This window comes from Marmota flaviventris, chromosome 15 (assembly GCF_047511675.1).
Source record: "Marmota flaviventris isolate mMarFla1 chromosome 15, mMarFla1.hap1, whole genome shotgun sequence".
Taxonomy (NCBI): domain Eukaryota; kingdom Metazoa; phylum Chordata; class Mammalia; order Rodentia; family Sciuridae; genus Marmota; species Marmota flaviventris.
In genome coordinates this window covers 70,354,261-70,373,793 of record NC_092512.1, presented here as the reverse complement: position 1 = coordinate 70,373,793, position 19,533 = coordinate 70,354,261, and the positions used below count along the sequence as shown (strand labels likewise).

The 19,533-nt window shown below is 34.0% G+C and overlaps 2 protein-coding genes across 2 annotated transcripts in view; both read left to right on the top strand.

The window, feature by feature from the left end:
- Ppp1r42 (protein phosphatase 1 regulatory subunit 42) overlaps positions 1-19,533 on the top strand; it is a 59,367-nt gene that overhangs the window by 29,083 nt on the left and 10,751 nt on the right. The window contains exons 5-6 of the mRNA XM_027932869.2: positions 8,336-8,453; positions 16,045-16,176. Of these exons, the coding sequence (XP_027788670.1) occupies positions 8,336-8,453; positions 16,045-16,176 (250 nt within the window). The remainder of the gene's footprint in view (positions 1-8,335; positions 8,454-16,044; positions 16,177-19,533) is intronic.
- On the top strand, positions 11,516-11,847 carry LOC114090654 (diphthamide biosynthesis protein 3-like). Its single transcript, XM_027932871.2, has one exon. It carries the CDS (start codon positions 11,516-11,518, stop codon positions 11,762-11,764), a length of 249 nt encoding a protein of 82 aa, XP_027788672.2. The 3' UTR covers positions 11,765-11,847.

Sequence of the window (19,533 nt, the reverse complement as noted above, 5' to 3'; positions counted from 1 at the left end):
AGGAAAAAGGAAGGCATGTATCTAGGAAATAGGAGAAAGTCTAAGGAAATTCCCAGAAGGAAGTTAAAAGAGAGATCTTAGGGCAGTAGCTATATATCAGGCTATAGGGCAACCAGCCCCTGCCTTAGCAGGCTGAACTAGTAACAAGCACATAGAAAACTGAACAAATAATTAAGCATTTTTTGACTGTAGAGAAAATAAGACATTATCATGATGTAGTATGTAATTTAACTGTGAACAATATTTAGCTGTAAAGTTGTGAGCTTTAGACTACAGTTACTGAATATTAGTTTTATAGTATAGTTACTGAGTATTAGTTTACTTTTCTATTGATATATAATTCTGTTGACACAGTGGTGGAACAAGGGAAATGTAATAGGGATTGGAGGTGGTACTTATGAGTATTAAATCATCATTCTTCCCTAGTAGGAATTCAGTAGATAAATATGTAAGATTTAAAACCAAGAAATAGCTGTTGTTATTTAGAAACAAGGAGGTAAATTTGTGTAGAAACAGCTGAAGTTGGAAGTTGTTTTGTTATAAGTCCTAAGGTACTCTTGAGTTTTATTGTAAACATTACAGACTTATTTGACATTTTTCAAAACTGTGTTGAGTGCAACTTTTTATTTATTTATTTATTTATTTTTACTTTTTACTTTGGGCAGTGCTGGGGATCAAATCCAGGGCCCTCTGTCACTGAGCTATACCTCCATCCCATACCACTTTTAACTTTTTTAACATCTAATTTTAGAAAGAATGAATGGTTGGTAAAGAAACCTGGTTAATATGTTTCTGATATTGTATATTACTGTATTGCCCATCAAACTGGAAGTCTTTGGAGCAAAGAATTTTGATTTATTGACTTCAGGATTAATATGACTGCTGCCCAGTACCTGGCATGTAGTAGGCACTACTAAATGTTTATAGAATGAATGAATAAGGTAACAAAAATATTTAACTATCTATGGAAAAATTACAAGCCATTCTGTAAGTTCAAATGGTTGGGATGCCTAGAGTTGCTTTTATCCAGGGAATGAGTATGAAATGAGTATGAATGAGTATGAAATTCCAAACTCTCTTACTTCTAGCATGAGAACACAAATAATTAAAAATTTGTAGGCACAGCTTATTAGGAATCTGAATATAGACACTACCCAGAACACATGAGAAATGTCCTTTTGTGGTTCATTTTAAATCATTCTCTGAAGGCTTAGTCAAAAGACAAACTATTGAAACCCAGCATCATAATAGTAACTTGTCTTTTTTTTTTAATATTTATTTTTTAGTGGCATTTGGATACCATACCTTTATTTTATTTTATTTTATTTATTTATTTATTTATTTATACATGGTGCTAAAGATTGAACCCAGGACCTGGCACATGCATGGCGAGTGTGCTACCACTGAGCCACAAACCTAGCCCCAATAACTTGTCTCTTTGTATGTATTCTGAGGTCAATGTCTCTATTTGGGGACTTTAAATTTTCCTTTTTATTGTTGTTGTTGTTCATTTAAGTTGACCCAAATTCACTTGCATCAAACTCTGTACCATGAGGGAGAAATTCTTTGTCATACATAAGGTCACTGACATCCATCTTAAAAGATGTCAGCAGTAGACAGCTTTGTGCCATGGGGAAAAAGACTGGACATCATTAGAGAATCCTAACAAAACCATTATAATTATCTAAGGGTTTTAGCACTTTGAGCAGCTGCTTTTATATGGACATCTGTAGGTTCTCTCAAATACACCTATAGAAAACATATGAAATAGGGCTTAGGGTATAACAATGTAGTGGTAAAGTGCTTGCCTAGATTTTAACCCCAACCCTACACACAAAAATCAATCTATCTATGTACCTATCTTTCTGAAATAACTGTCATTCTTACATTACTTTAAAATCATTGCTTTTGCTGAACTTCACTATCATTTCTAAAAATAAAACTTTTAAAATTTAAAGTCATTATTCAAATATACAATAAAAGCAACTTTAGTCACTCATTTTATTAAATATTATAATAAATTGCCCAATACTATTAATCAATTTTGTACATGGATTTTTGTGAAGTCTTTTAAACTAAAATGTTAAATAATTTGTATATAATGTCTTTTGGCATGAAAAACTCATTTTTTTCTTTTTTTGGTACCAGGGATTGACCACAGGGGCACTTGACCACTGAACCACATCCCAGCCCTATTTTACATTTGCATTAGAGACAGGGTCTCACTGATTTGCTTATTAGCACCTCGCTTTTTGCTGAGGCTGGCTTTGAACTTGTGATCTTCCTGCCTCAGCTTCCCCAGCCACTGGGATCACTGGCATGCGCCACCACATCTGGCTTGGAAATCTCATTTTTAAGTGTTGGCTTTAAGAAAAAAATTTTAAATAATGGTCTCTAAGAATGGTTAAATAGCTTTTTAATCTTCCAATCAGATTCTGGCTTAAGCAGTGAAAAAGAAAAGAAAAGATATTTCCAAAAAATTTTAAAGGAACACATGTAGCAAGGAAAAAGTACTATCAGATAACTGAAATCATTGAGCCCCATAGAAATAAAAGAAGAGAGAATTGGGTCATTACGAAATAGGCATCCTCAAATGATGACCGTACCCTAGCTAATTCAGTGTCCAAGAACCACAGGGAAGTGCCTGTATTAGTAGCCAGACACCTGTAAGAAGTTAAGTGGCCAAATGATTTCTGTCCCTCCTTATTGGGATTTCATTCCCTTCCTTCTTCTCATTCTCTAGACGTACAGTTGTCAGGGATGCCTTACTCTATGATCCTCTAACCCTGCACTCATCTTTTCAAAGCGGACACTAGTCTAAAGCTGATCCAGAGCAGGGAATTCTGGGCAGAATACACAGGAAAGGAGAGGGTGTGTGGAGAAGGAAATAGAAGAAAAGATACATTGTTTCCTTCTTTTTTCATGTCTGCAGCTTCTTCAGAAACAGTTTCATCTTATTTCTGCCTTATAACTCCTGTCAGGATTCTAACATCCCACCCTCTGTCATTTTATTTCATTAGTCTCTTCTTATATTCATTGAAAATAACTACTTCATGGCAGCACTTGCTTGACAATGGGGGAAAATGATAGCGAGCGGAAAACAGATATAATCCATGGCCCTGAGCAACTCTCAGCATTAAGAAGATAACTATTAACGTGTAATTGCCTGAAAAACAAAAGTAAAATTGCATGAGTAGGGCTGGGGATGTGGCTGAAGTGGTAGCGCGCTCTCCTGGCATGCGTGCGGCCCAGGTTCGATCCTCAGCATCACATACAAACAAAGATGTTGTGTCCGCCGAAAACTGAAAAAAAAAAAAAATTCTCTCTCTCTCTCTCTCTCCCTTTAAAAAAAAATTGCAAGAGTACCATAAAGAGAAGTAGGTGGCTGTGAAAGCCTATAACGAGTATTTGCCCTAGTAATGGAGGACACTGAAGGCTTCCCTGAGAAGGGATGGCTGGGCTGGCTCTGAGAGGAGAGAAGGACTTATAAGCAAAAGAAATAACATGTGCAAAGACTCTGAAGAAGGTGGAAGTGTAATAAATATGAGGAATGGGAAACAGGGTGAAGGTGACACTATATACAAAGGCTGGTGAGTAGATGGTTGCATAGGTTTTTATACTAAGAACAGGGGAGTCACTTCAAATGTTTTAAGCCCAGGGATAAAGTAACTAGAGATTGGCATTTTGAAAATATCTTTATATTTATAATAAAAAGAACAGATTGGAAGAGCCCAGGCTAGTCAAGAAGTGAGAGGTGGTGAAAACCTTAATAGGGTGGGCATAGAAAGAGATTGTAGAGCTGTTTAGGGAGTAAAGTGAATGAGACTTGGTTGTGTTGAATATAGGGAGTGTGGAAAAGGAGGTCAAGAATGCTTCTTGGGCTTTGGCTTTGTACAATGGGAAATACAGAACTCCAAACAATAGGGTTTTTTTCTTTTAATTTTTTATTTGTTCCTTTTAGTTATACATGACAGTGGAATTAAATCATGAATTTTGGTCATGTACTATTTGGGATGCTTCTGAAACATTTCAGAGAAAATATCAGGTAGACAATTGGATGTGTGAAAACACAGCTTAGAGGATAGTCAAAGGGGAGTCTTTAGTATTTGGGTTAAATGATCAATGAAAATGCCATCATGGATGAATTACAGCACTCTTTTCTATAAAGGGTCTAAGTATAAGTGAGGAAGTTGGTGTAAGTGAAGAAATGTTATTTTTAGCTGTGATTCCAACAAATGGAAAACAACACATTTAAAGGAATAAATGTAGATTATAGAAAAGGAAGTGAATTGGTCCCTGAAGTTCTGTCACAGGGGATACCTGCATCTGTTCCTTAATAGGAGCTACAGTGCCCTGGAAAATGCTGATGTCTTATGGGAAGGTTCTATAGCACTGTCATTGCACAAATGTTCTTCAATCTTTTTCTCAATTAAATAGGTTGTTTCCATGGGCTGACCCAGACAACAGTCTACCAAGTATAGCATTGTCTTTTATGTGACCTGTTCTCAGTTCTCAAAAGCAACTTTTAGAAAACAACCCTTTCATGCATTCAGGATGTCTGGTCAGAGGCTTGTTACATATGGGTCAGATGTTCATGAAGAATCCATAAAGACTACAGAATTGTAAAACCACAAATCCGTAAAGGAAGTGGTCCACAGGGTAAGATGCTCCACAGAATTGAGACAGAGAAAATCCATGATTGGTCAAGTCTGGCTTAATAAGATGAGCAATATCTTTTCAGTAGTGCTAGGGCATGGGAATGTTCAGTAGTTGAGAAAGTGAAGGCAGTGGCCTAGACTCTTATAACTCCAATGGAGTCCTAAGACCACCAGCAACAACAATGCAGAATCTCAGCTTCTGCCCCAAACCTAAAAAAATAAGAACCTGCATTTGAACAAGATCCGTTGTTGATTCTCAAGCACATGAATATTTGAGAAGTAATGGTCAAGTTTGGTAGTTGTAAGAGTTTGGATAAAAGCTAGAGAAGGAAGATTAGAAATAGAAATTCAAAAAGAGAAAAGATCCCAAGAGGAAGAGGTTAGGATCAAGAAAACTGACCAACATGGGGGGAAAAAAGTAACACTCTATCTTTGTGTGTTAAAAAATGGGAAAAGGGGAGGGAAGAAGAAGTATGAGAGCCTAGGCAGACACCTGAGAAAACTTCATGGAAAGATAACCTATTTCTCCCCCAATAAAATTGATGGCCAGGTGAACTGGTAAAGAGGAAACAGAGAAGTTTTAAGCTAAATAACACACAGTTTAGAAACTCCTTTCTTTAGCTCTCAGAGTTCTAGCTATTTTTCTAGTATTTTTGGTTAACATTTCTTTGTATTTTTTTTTACCTATAACTTCTTTAACACAGGTATGCATCAATGTATAGAAATATTAAATAATGGTGATATACAGTAAGACTTTTGCATTTATGAAAGTAGCTTCATGAGTTATGAACTTCATTAGGGCCAACATTAAATAAGTCAACTACCAGTTTGCAAAAATGTATAAACACTTGAAAAATAATCTTTACCTACAGTTTTTATGTCTAAAAAGTTTGCTAAATCAATAAAATTATCTGAAAAATTCATCTCACAGATTCATTAGTGATTTATTTAATTGGTTTTTTTGATGACCATTTATCATGAGGTATAGAATCTTCAGAATGAATGAGGGAAATAAAAAACTTGACATGCTTGCCTTTTATATAAACTAAATTTTTGATTTATAGGACACAAATGAACAAACTACTATGGCCTGTCATGTTTTCTTAGTTTCTAATTTATTCAACCTCTGCTCATTATTGATCCTCACAGCAGAGTGGCCCAAAGATAAATTTATTCATTCTACAGTTTAGTCAGGAACAAGCCCAAAATTATAGATTTTCCCAGGCAGATGATGACAGGCAGTCAGGGGGATGACAAATGGCTGTCTTTAGATTTAGTAAGGACAGTTGGGCCAGACGTTTCCAATAAAGATTGAAGCATGCTGGTCAAATACAGGTTCATCAGCGGTCATCATTAATGGTGGAGAAAGCATTGCCATGCAGCAGACACCCATAAAGGAGCTTAAGCAGAGGAAATAGATTTGGCTCCTCAGTATTTTGCAGCACTCCTCTAAGTGATAGTATGACATGATCATTTATCAAACAGAGACTGTCCAGAAAAGTGTCTGCTTCTTTTAGTAACTTATTGAAGGGCAGGAAAGTGAAAGCATTTTATTAAAGACAGGAAGGCAATGAACAACCAGAGCGTATCCAAAGGGTAATCGTATTTCAGCACAGGATTAGTTTAGTCTTAAATAAACATACACTGGAGGGAGTATGTTGAGGGTCATTTATCAAGTGAGGAATAATTAGCAAAACTCTGAGCACTCATTATCTATATCAATTTAAAGTTCTCATACTGTTGTTATTACCTAACTTTTGGATGATGGGCATTGTATTCAACACTGTAGAAAAAATACAATGTACAATCCCTTCCTTAAAGGTTTTTAAAGTGAGAGTAATACGGTGTAATTCTCACATAGAATAAGAAAATTATAGCAAGCTGTATTAAATGCTGTTGAATAAATGCTATGGAGCAGGCATAGTCTAGGTCTCAAGGCTGAGGGCTGAAGCTATAGTTTGTGAAGAGAGCTTTCTTAGAAGAAGTCAATTACTTGTTTGTCATTAGGTCAGAAATTTGTTCTTTCTTACTTACAACTTTTTCTCTGTTGACGAAAATTAAGAGAAAGGGAATTCACTGAGGAATAGCAGGGCAGGCAAAGAGAAAATGAACATATTTCTGATTTACCTGTTTTGTTTCCAGCACTGTATATGCCATGACAATTACTGCAATTATCCTCACTTTATAGAGGAAGTCGTAGGCTTGCCTAAGGTCTCAAGTAAGTAACAGTGCCAAGGAATTTAGGATTGCCTTTAACAAAAAAATAAGTCCTATATTTTCACATAGATTATTTGGATCCCTCGGGGTCAAGCACAGACTTAAATTCTGGGTATATAACCAAAGAATATGAAATCATATCTACTCTATGTTCATTACAGTATTATTCAGAATAACCAAGATTTGAAAACAACCTAAGTACATTACCTTTTTTGTGTAATTCATAATAGACTAAACATCTAAGTTTTAAAATAAAAGCCAGAAATTTTTGGCATATATAAAAACTACTCAAAGTATATTTTAAAGAAAAAAAATTTTTTTAGTTGTAGATGAACAGAATGCCTTTATTTTATTTATTTATGCAGTGCTGAGGATAGAATCCAGTGGTCTCACACATGCTAGGCAAGTGCTCTACCACTGAGCCACAACCCTAACCCTCAAAGTATATTTAATTTCTATTACCTAGTAGTTAAGACAAAATATTTGTTTAAAGAAGAAAAGAGGAAGAAGGCAAGAAAATAAATGACAAAAAACTATGGGGAAAGGAAGTGACAGTGGATGGGGAAAGAAATCCAATAAGAGAGAAAGAGGCACTAAGGAGGGCAAACTGGAAGAATTGGCTCTTATGTGCCTTTAATATGTTTTCCTCACATTCAGTTGAGTTGTAGAACACAAAATAAATTATTCTTTTCTTGTAAGCTATAAAAAGCATGCAAAATTTATGACAGTATGTAAAAAATTATACCCAGAGTATGGTGCCAATTTTAAAAGAAATACCTATGCTCAAAAAAGAAGACTGCACAGATATAAAAGTGATCTTTGAGTGACAAAAGTGATATTTTTCTGTTTTTCCTTTTGATAGCTTTTTCTAAATTCTTTATAAAATAAAAGGCATCAAAATATATTTTTTGCAATGCCAATTGTCTGTTTACTCGGTACTTCCTAACTGCCCTACTCTGTAAACTTCTATAAATTCCACTAAGAATAGGGCCTCTTCTGTAGCACAAATGTTATGTGAGCTGTAGTTTGGGCTCACATAAGGCAGGTATAACCAAGAACAGTACTGTGACTCCCCAAGTCAAGATATCACTTTTTTTGCCTTTTCCTTAGTCCCTTCTACTACCATAGGCCATTTTATTAAAAAAAAAAAAAAACAGTTATTATGCATCACCTGAATACCTGGCACTGAACTAGAACTCTATGAAAAACAGTAATTTTAGAAAACAGCAATTAGGGCTGGGGTTGTGGCTCAGTGGTAGAGCACTTGCCTAGCACGTGCGGGGCCCTGGGTTCCATCTTTAGCATCACATAAAAAAATAAATAAAATGAAGGTATTGTGTCCAACTACAACTAAAACATAAATATAAAAAGAAAACAGCAATTAAAAATAGAAATGGACATGCTAGAAGTACAGAAAATTATGAAATACTTATGGCTTACTTTTTCTTCTCTAATTATAGGATTTGGAGTTTTTACTGAACAAGCTGGTGAAATTATGTAAAATGGATCTAAATGGAAATCCTGTTTGTATCAAACCAAAATACAGGGACAGAATAATATTGGTTTCCAAATCATTGGGTATGTATTTTACATTATCATAATTTTTACAGGGAAAGACATCTGTTCAACTTTATAGTTAAATTTATCTGCAAACTTTCAGAAATATAAATATGACATCTTGAACTATGAAATGGTCATCTTAAAATTCAGTATTTTGAATAAGAGCAAAAATTAAGAAAATTGCTAAATAAAGTATGAAAATATCTGCTGTTCAGAAATAAAGCACCAGACTCTTTAAAGATAAAATGTAGCTGATATTAAGGAAAGTGGTTAGTTACAAATGTGTAAACTTGATGACCTTTTGCTAAACTTTCATTGGCACAAATCCTCCGATGATCCCAAGAGACTCCTTAGTTCTTGGTTCTGTAGATAAAATTGATCATGTTTTCATTGTTTGACATTTGCCAAATGATACCCAAACATATAGAAGTGCCTTTCGTTTGAAAGGGAAACAGAATGATGAATTCCTTTATAAAATCCTTAAAAATAATAACATTCCTGAATATGCACTATAATGGAGGAAATGGACAAAAGCACTTGATCAATAGTGACCACAGTTACATAGCATCAGAGAGACAGGCAATACTCTCGCAGTAAGGAGCCTCATGAGAACATTTCCTATAACAGTACCTTTGTGACATGATATGCTTGAATTTAAAAGTTAGCTGTATGATAAAACCACTTTTAAGCTCTAGTAAATTTTGATAAATCATAATGTTAGTTAACTGATTAATCATAATACTAATGTTGTGATTCTCTGGAAGGAGGATGAAAGGCATATCAAGAAAATGCAAGGGCCATACAAGATGAGAACAGAGAACACACAGAGACAACAGTCAAACATAGTTGTTTTGAGTTTTTTGAGGGGTTTTGTTTGTGTGTGTTTTGGAGGGGGTTACTAGAGGTTGAACCCAGTAGTACTCTACTTCTGATTTACATCTCCAGCCCTGCCCCACCCCTTTTTTTGAGACAGGGTTGCCCAGAATGACTTCGAACTTACAATCCTGCAGCTTTAGTCATGTATAGTTTTTAAAAACTCTACAAATAATTCTGCTTGTAGTACATCATCCATCCTCCCATCCCCTCCCATCTCTGCTCATAACACACAATATTGTATTAGTCCATTTTCATTGGCATGCAGATTAAAATAAATACAATTAATGCTTTACTAATTGGAGACTATAAAAGATGTAGAGATAGCTATATTGATTACCAAATAAAGAGGGTTTATTCCGTTTGTTTTGAATAAATCTTTTCTCTGACTTGTTTACAATTACAAAACTAATACATATTTTTCTTGCAAAAATACACAGAAGAGGGCTGAGGTTATAGCTCAGTGGTTGAGTGCTTGCCTCTCATGCATAAGGCACTGAACCTCGATCCTTAGCACCACATTTAAAAAATAAATAAAACAAAGATATTGTGTCCATCTACAACTAAAAAAATTTTTTAAATACATAGAAGAAAATATAACTCATAATCCCATCATAAATCTGCTGTTAACACTTTAGTGTATGTCTTTCCAGGGTTTTTTCTATGCACATATACACATATAACAAATTCTCTTTGATTTTAGCTTTTCTTATTCTCATTTTTTTCTTTTTACTAAATGTAAAAATAAAATCAATGGAAGACATGGTTTGATGTATCCTAGTAAGAAGGACTTCTAGGCAGCCATATTATGTTTCATAAATTACCCATTCTTCACCAAATGGAACACGCATATATTCGATTTACTTGGCATGAATGGAAACAAATTTCATGCTGAAAGCAGCTCATTAAAAAAAATAAATCTCATAAGATCTTGTGTCCATTACCTGATTTCTATACATAATAACCTCAAATAAAATAATTTGCTAAAAATGAGATGGAATCAAGTTAACTGAGGCACAATCCTATAGTCACTGCAAATTCTGTCTCGGACATTAACATAAAAAAGAAGAAATTGGCCAAGCACAGTGGTGCATACCTGTAATCACACAGATTCAGGAGGCTAAGACAGAAAGATCATAAATTTGAGGCTAGTCTCAGCAACTTAGCAAAATCCCATCTCAAGATTAAAAAAAAAAAAAATGGGGATGTAGTTCAGTGATAAAGTGCCCCTGAATCAATCCCTAATTAAAAAAAAATTGTGTTAAAAGACTTGGATTTTTCATTCCTTTTAAAAAAAAACATTTTTTTTAGTCGTAGATGGACACAATACATTTATTTATTTATTTTTATGTGGTGCTGAGGTTCAAACCCAGTGCCTCACCCGTGTGAGGCAAGCACTCTACCACTGAGCCACCGCCCCAGTCCATCTTTTCTTATGTTTATAATAGATGTTTTTAAAAATATGTACTGATTACATACATTCCATCAAAAAAATAACATATTATGTAATTATTAATAAAAAAATGAACCAGGAAAGATATGAATAAATTAAGTTATTAAGAAAACTGAACATAAAAGAATGACCCTTAATGTAAAGTTATAAGTACTAACATATATTATGATAAAACATTTAACCAATTTCTTGAAGTGTTATTATTCAGTTAAGAAAAGTTCATGAAACAAAAATACGAAGACACTGTACTTCTAGGGTTCATGGTTCTAATTTATACATTAGTCCCCCTTTATCTGTGGTTTTCTTTCCAAGATCAGAAAACACATTATAGTACAATAAGATATTTTGAGAAACAGCCCACATTCACTTTTATTACAGTATCTGGATATAATTGTTCTATTTTATTATTAATTATTGTCAATCTATTAATATACCTATTTATAAATTAAATTTTATCATAGGTATGTATTATATAATAACACAGTATATATATATATATATATATATATATATATATATATATATATAGTATTCAGTAGTTTCAGGCATCCAATGGGAGTCTTGAAGTATATATACCATGAATAATGAAGGACAACTGTGTTCCAGTTTCATCAATTTATTTTGTGCCTTGGATGTAACACAACATCATAGATCATATTTAAATGGCAGTGTTGTTTTTTTTCCGGGAAGTTAGACCAACAGAGGCGTTGTCAGACGGCTGGGGCATCTGCCCTCTGCCGGCCCCGACGACCCCATGGCAGTGTTTCACGACGAGGTGGAGATGGAGGACTTCCAATATGATGAGGACTCCGAAACGTATTTCTACCCCTGTCCATGTGGGGATAACTTTTCCATCACCAAGGAAGATTTGGAGAATGGGGAAGACGTGGCAACGTGTCCTAGCTGCTCTCTCATTATAAAAGTAATTTATGACAAAGATCAATTTATGTGTGGAGAAACAGTCCCGGCCCCTTCATCCAACAAAGAATTAGTTAAATGCTGAAGAAACCTTCAGGAATCCACATCCTGAACAGTTGAGAATGAGCCCAGGTGGAAATATCAAACGCAGAGTAACTGATTTTTTTCACGGGGGCAACTGTTTTGTGGTTTGCCATTCTGTTAGCGTGTGGATCTTTTCACCAACTGCTGAGTTCATCTTCAAATAGAAAAGTGAGCACCAGATAGGTCATACCTGGATTTCATGTTTAGAATGTTGAATCGGAAGCATTCTTAATTATCCATCTGAATTTAAATGAAGATAATTTTATATCAGTGCTTTCTTTCCCTTATACCTTAAACCTAATTCAGTATCTGATAACAGCATCATCTACCTCAGTCATTAGGATTTCTTAGTTTAAAAGATATATTTTTAATTAGTTACCAATATGGTTAAAATTAGCCCTTTCTTTGAAATTTGACATCAGCTTTATTACTCTAACTTAAAATTTGTTGCTTCATCAGTACTGCACTTCCAGTTCCCTCACCAAGCCAGTCTCCCCAGTCTTGCTATTATTAGAATGTTCAGGTTCTGTTTAGCATGTTTTTTCTGTTACATTTCATGCACAGAGTTCTATTGTGGTAGTGAATAAGGAAGGTTAGTTGAATAAGGAAGAAAAATCTACAGTGAAATGATTAAAGAAGTGGAGAGTCCTTATGTTCCTTAAAAATCATGACAAGATTAAAAAAAAATCAGAAGGAAGCAAAGTTGTTAACAATGAGAGGAGTTAAACATGCCAAATTAGTAAATGAATGCTTTAATTATTTTACCAGATCAAAGCATATATTTTGATTTTTGTTTATTTTCTGATAAAACTAATGAAATTGCATTTCATAGAGAGGTTAATGCCAAGTCTCTGTGGCTAGTTCCAGTGCTTTTAGCCTATCACAGTATTGTGTCACTACTCCTAAAAAGTAAAGCATCTACAATAGAGAATGAACTTAAAAATAGGAGGCCTGTTCTGAATAAATATGTCCATGTGGACACATCTAAACCAAACATGCATTCCTACAGAGAAATGTTGCTAGGGAGTAAGAGAAATATATGAAGATAGACTATTAGTTTCCTTTGCTAGAGTGCTGAGAGTAGCAAGAAATTAGAATCACAAGAAAATTGGAAAAAAATTCCATTATAAACACAACTTTGCTGTCTGTATGAAAATGCACTGATACCTGGCAAGTTGTTTTAGGTATGGCTCCTGCAATTAGAAAAGTTTCTTAGAGTATGAGTGTTCTATACTGGTTGATAAATAAACTACACACAATCTTTGGAAGTTTAAATTAAAACAAGTGGACTTAAAAAAAAAATCTGGTAGTAGCATGGCTGTATGCAACCATTAGGCTGAGACACATAATAAATCAAAAATTATATGCTAGATATATTTCGTACATTATATGGCATATTTGTGACATGATGAGAAGTCTCACTGCTGCTTGGAACATTGTCAGCCCAGAAGTAATCCACACAACTTTGAAAAGCAAAGTGACTGCTCAGATGAACAGAGCAGGATACAAGTTAACTCTAGTGGGCAGTGACCTGCAAAGAGAAATGAACTGTCTCAACCTCATTTTAGATGGTACTAACTATATATAAACTTTCTCCGCTGCCAATGAATTTCAAGCAAGAACAGACATCCTTGGTGAGGGTCTACTGTGAGCACAGAACAGGAAGAAAATTTGCCCAAGTTCAAACATCCCAGGAGAAAAGAAATACAAACAGCATTGGCAGTCAGTGATTGTTGATAATGCTGCAATAATAGGAATGATTTTGTTTTAAAGCAACAGTGTTGTTTTAAGTTTGAGAACTACAACAGAACATACCAGGAATTAATTCTATAGTAAGCAGAAAGTAAAACCAAGGTTTTTCAGGTATGATTGGAGTTCTGAGTGATGCTTGTGCCTTATTTAGCCCCACAGACATTTGTGGAGCACCTCTGTGAACTGATTTAATCCAATCTCTGTCTGATTAGCTCTGGGGTCTTGAGTTCAGGCCAGTGGATCCCTCACCTGTACAGGTATAGGAGATGGGATCAGAACGTTTTCAGCTATCAGTTCTCATTTCAGGTGTGGGGGATTGCCAGAATGGAAAGGGCAGTTGAAACCTTGATAAACTCAAAACTTATGAATCATGAATTCAGGAAAACTCCCAATTTTCATCAGCGATGTTACCACACTTCTGAGTTTGAAAATTAAGTTGGCTGTTTGAAGGATCTGCATATACTTTATACATTAAAAAGCATTTTTCTTGGATAGCACAAACATTTTTATAACTACATATTAATTTATTACCAGGATAAATTGTATTGGTGTACTAAATAAAATCTAATTTAAAAATAAATAAATAAATGGCAGTGTTAATAAATTCAGCAGCACAATTAATATTTTATCAATTCTCATTTTTCCTGAAAGAATATGATTTATTTTATTACATCCTTACCACTGAATAGTGGAAGATATTACATGCATGATGAGAGAAAACATTTAATTTAAAAATTATACAGGAATGTTCTTAGAAAAGATAAGACTTTGTATAAACGAAGACCACACGAATCATCCTTATCTATGTGATTACAAATGCAAATAGGGCTGGGTACCATGGAACATGCCCATAATCTCAGAGGCTCAGGAGGCTGAGGCAGGAGGATTGCAAGTTCAAGGCTATCCTGGGGGCAATTTAACAAGACCCTGTCTCAAAATAAAAAATAAAAAGGGCTGAGACATTATAGCCACCCTGCATTTGATCTCCAGAACTGAAAAAGATAATATAGGAAATATAAGATAACATATAAGAAGAGAATTATTTAGCCAGGTGCAATGGCACATACTTGTAATCCCAGTGGCTCAGGAGGCTAAGGCTAAGTTCAAAGTCAGCCTCAGCAAAAGCAAGGTGTGTGCTAAGCAACTCAGTTGAGACCCTGTTTCTACATAAAATATAAAATAGGGTTGGGGATATAGCTCAGTGGTTGAGTGCCCCTGAGTTCAATCCCTGGTACCCCCAAATATGAAGAGAATTATTCAATATTTTATAGTATACTCATATGCAAAAGAACTATCAGCCATTAAATGTGTTAAAAAAATTTCTTTAAAATTTTGTGTTTAAAGAAAGATAGTAATGCTCACAATTCAATATTTTTAAAGCAATATGTAAAACTATATAACTAAAGAATTCCATTTATATAATATACATGTAAATACACATAAATGAATAGCAAAGAAAAAATTGCCCAAAAATATTCTAAAGTGTTATCAGTGATTTTCAATGCTTATTCCTTGTGGAATAAGGCAATTTTATTTTTTTTCTTTTTGATATTTTATATGTTCCAAATATCTTACAACATATAAAAATTATTTGTGTAATTTAAGAAGCTCAATTTTTTAGAACTTTTTTAAAGGAACAAAATGTAAAGATAGCTGAAATCCCACCTCAGAAACAAGATGTAGGCTTTTACATCTATGTCCTAGAATATAATAAACATTATGTGCTTTAAAAATACCATGCTACATATTTAAAACTTGTTATCCATTTTAACAAAAATATTTTTCCTAATAATAATAATCATATTATTTAAGTAAAGAGAATATTCTATTTAATTATCATTGCGTATAATAGCATTTTTGCTTTTAAAAATAATATATAGTCTATATAAGTCTATATAAAACCCTAGAAAGGGGACCATATGCCAAAATTGTTTATAGTAATTATCTTTGGCAGTGATGAGGGAGGGAAATATGGATAGTTACAGTGCCTTTTCATGTTTTTTACCATCACATTTCAGTTGTTTGTAAAAAGCACATATTGAAGTTAGAAAAAAATTAAAAATTAATGAAAATTCAACAAAATACGTCATACAAATGAGGTCAGTTATATGGTGTAACTTAAGTTCATGTACCCTATATCAGAAGTGTATATTTTTATGTATACATTCATATGTATATATATTTTTAAGATATTTTTAGTTGTTGATAGATCTTTATTTTTATTTATTTATACATGGTGCTGAGAATCAAACCCAGTGCCTCACACATACCAGGCAAGTGCGCTACCACTGAGCCACAGCCACAGCCCCTATTGTATTTTTTTTTAATTAGACAAACTATTTCTTTTTTTATTATTTATTTATTTATTTATTTATTTTAAGGTGTAGATGGACACAACACAATGCCTTTATTTTTATGTGGTGCTGAGGATCAAACCTGGGTCCCGCCCATGCTAGGCAAGCCCTCCACCCCTGAGCCACAACCCCAGCCCCTCCCTGTTGTATTTTTAATATATGTATTTTTTTCCAGAATTTCTTGATGGAAAGGAAATTAAAAATGTGGAAAGACAATTCCTAGTAAATTGGAAAGCATCCAAAGAAGCTAGAAAAATCAGCAAGAAAAGGAACAGTAAAAATGAGTGTGAAATCAACTCTTATATAAGTAAGTGCACTATCCCTCAGTAACTACTCATTAACTTGCCACTTCAAGAACATGGATAGTCTAACAAACAAAAAACTGTCAAGAAAGAAGGAGGATTTTGTTTAGATTTAAGGTTTTTTAAATTTTGTTACTTATTTACTTAGCTGTGAATGAAGATTAAATGCAATTTATTGCTAGGAAATGAAAATAGTAGCCACTATAAATAAAACCTATGGTTGGTTTGTACTGGGTATGACTATCAGCCATACAAACATAAGGCCACAGAGTGGGAAAAATGTGTGATTTTATTCCAGCAAAAGTGTATGATACAAATGGTCAATAATTATATGTAAAAAATATTCAACATCTTTAACCATCAGGGAAATATAAATAAAAACTACATTGAAATTCTATCTCATCCCAGTCAGAATAGCCATTATCAAGAAAATTTAAAAATAGCAAGTGCTAGTAAGAATGCAGGAAGAAAAGGAACTCTGCACACTATTGTTGGGAATATGAATTAGTACAGCCACTGTGGAAATCAGTAAGGAGGTGCCTCAAAAAAATAAAAAAAGAACTACCCTATAATCCAGCAATATCACTCCTGATTATGTCTTGAAAAAATCAAAACATACAACGGAAATACCTGCATACCCATTTTTAACAAGGCAGCATTCATAATAGCCAAGCTATGAAATCAGCACAGATGCCCATCAAAAGATGAGTGGATAAAGAAAATGTAGTATATATACATAATAGAGTATTACTCAGCCATAAAGAACAAAATCATGTTATTCACAGGAAAATGGATAGAATTGGAGATCATCATTTCAAGCAAAATAAGCTGACGAGTATCACATGTTTTCTCTCCTATGTGATCTCTAGGGGTGGAGACAACATAAGGTAGAAGGGGAAGAAAATGGGGGAGAGAGGGCAAGGGAGGCAAGAAAGGATAACAGGAAGAGTGGATATGATCAGTATACATTATATATACATGTATGAAAATGTAATGAAGAAACAGCCTTTTGCAATTAATATGCACTAATTATAATAAAAATGGGTTTTAAGAGTGTACAAAGCTGGGTGTGATAGTACATTTCTGTAATTCAAGCTAGTCAGGAAACTGAGATAGGAGGCTTACAAGTTTGAGGCAAGCCTGGACAACATAGTGAGACCCTTTCTTAAAAAAAAAAATGAACAGAACCAATAAGTATATCTTACAGTACGTAAATGGTAAAAAAAATAATCAGCCATGCAAATTGTGAAACCTAACTCACTAATATATTTATTTAGGAACAGTACAGACATCGAGATAGAAAATAAAAATGTATCACAACTGCATCTGGCCTATACTCTGTAGTCTATCTCCCTTCTTATGCACATACCTCAAAACCTAAATATTTGGATTTAAAATATGCCTAAGGTTGTGCTTACAAAGGACACAGCAACCTCAGTGGGCACTGTAATTATATGCCTGTAATCCCAGTGACTTCAGAGGTTTATAAGGCAGGAGGATTCTAAATTCAAGCCCAGCCTGGTCAACTTAACAAGACTTTGTCTCAAAATAAAGGGCTGGGAATGTAGCTCAGTGTTAAAGCTCCCCTGGGTTCAATCCCCAGTACTGAGAGAGAGAGAAAAAAAAGGAGGTTTTCTCTACTGAGAGAAAAAAAAAGAGACACCAACTTCCCTTGCCTAACTAGCAACTAAATGTAACTAATTGTAATGTATAACAGTTGTCTTTATTATATTTGAAAGCATCCTAGAATTAACTCTTCACAAATTCTGTAGTCCCAAACATTGCAATGAGCCTAATCCTTCCTTCCATGATAGTGTTTGGATGTTCATGTTTTTGTTCCACAGCTGACTATGGCAGGGGATGAGGGGCATAGCAAAGGGTTTAGGCCCAGAGAAAGGGAAAGGCAATCGGGAACAGTGTAATAACTCTTTATTCAGATATTATGGATGTTGTATCCTAGGAATTCTGTCACTCTAGAACAAGAGATTGAGCTAAGGAGGAGCAGGGCTGAAAAGGCATGCAGCTCTGGTGATCTTGTTATATCATGTCCATTGAATATGAACTGTGCCATATCATTTAAGAGAAGGGGACTTTGGTATCTGACAGTACATACCTGAGAGTTACTGTTTGCTAAGTGAATTTTCATGGTCTGAAACTTGGGAAATAGCAAAAATTTTTCCTCTATTAATCTTTCCCCCTTACTAGCTGTGAAGGGCAGGATGAGGTCCAGGGTAAGAATGACAGTATTATAAGTATTTTCAGTATTACATTGAAGATGCCAAAGCACTTTATTAATATTTAAGTAACTATAGAATTCAATACCAACGCACACCCAAAGTTAAGCCTATGCTAAAAATAATTGAGTTTTTTTCATCTGAGTATATTTTAAATTCAAGGACAAAAAATAAATTAATTTTTAACTTCTCCCAATGAAATTTGACAAAATAATGGTTGTAATGTGTCTTAAAGTTTATAACTTTTTAAAATTACAGTCAATTTTCTCAAGACAAGCCTTATTCATCTTTTTATAATCTAGTGTGATACCCAATTACCAAAAACAAATTTTAAGATTATAGAAATCCATTAATATCAAAGAATCTGAAAAGGAAATTAGTAAAACTATCCCATTTCAATGAGAGAGCATCAATAATAAAATACTCCAGAATCAACTTAATTAGGAAGGTGAAAAACTTGTATTCTAAAAACTATAAAACAATGATAAATTAAATAAGACACAATGAAAAGACTTCCCATGTTCATGAACTGGAAGACTTAATATTATTACAATATCCATATGACCAAAAGTGGTCTACAGATTCCAATCAATGCCTATCAAAAAATCCCAATGACATTTTTTACAGGAATAGAAAAAATTCTAAATTCATATGGACCCACAAAAGATCACCAATAGTCAAATCAATTTAGAGAAAGAAGAATAAAGCTAGAGAATCACATTTCCTGATTTCAAAATAATAGTACAAAGTTATAGTAATCAAAAAGGTATGAAACTTGCCTAAGACAAACATATAAGAGCAATGGAATAAAAGAGAGCCAAGAAAAAAATTCACACATATACAGTTAATTGATTCTGCCAAAAATATACAATGGGGAAAGGAGAGTCTCTTCAACAAGTGGCACTGGGAAAACTGGATATCCACATGCAAAAGAAATGAAACTGAATCCTTTTCTTACATCGGACTCAAATATCAACTCAAATGGATTAAAGTTATGAAGACTTGAAACTATAAAATTTCTAGAAGAAATCTCTGGGGGACAGTTTCATGGCATTCATGTCGGCATTGATTTCATGGTTATGACACTAAAAGCACAAGCAACAGAAACAAAAATAAATAAATGGAACT

Excerpts from the sequence above, each read along its gene's own strand:
- LOC114090654 (XM_027932871.2), top strand. The coding sequence starts at position 11,516 with ATGGCAGTGTTTCACGACGAGGTGGAGATGGAGGACTTCCAATATGAT.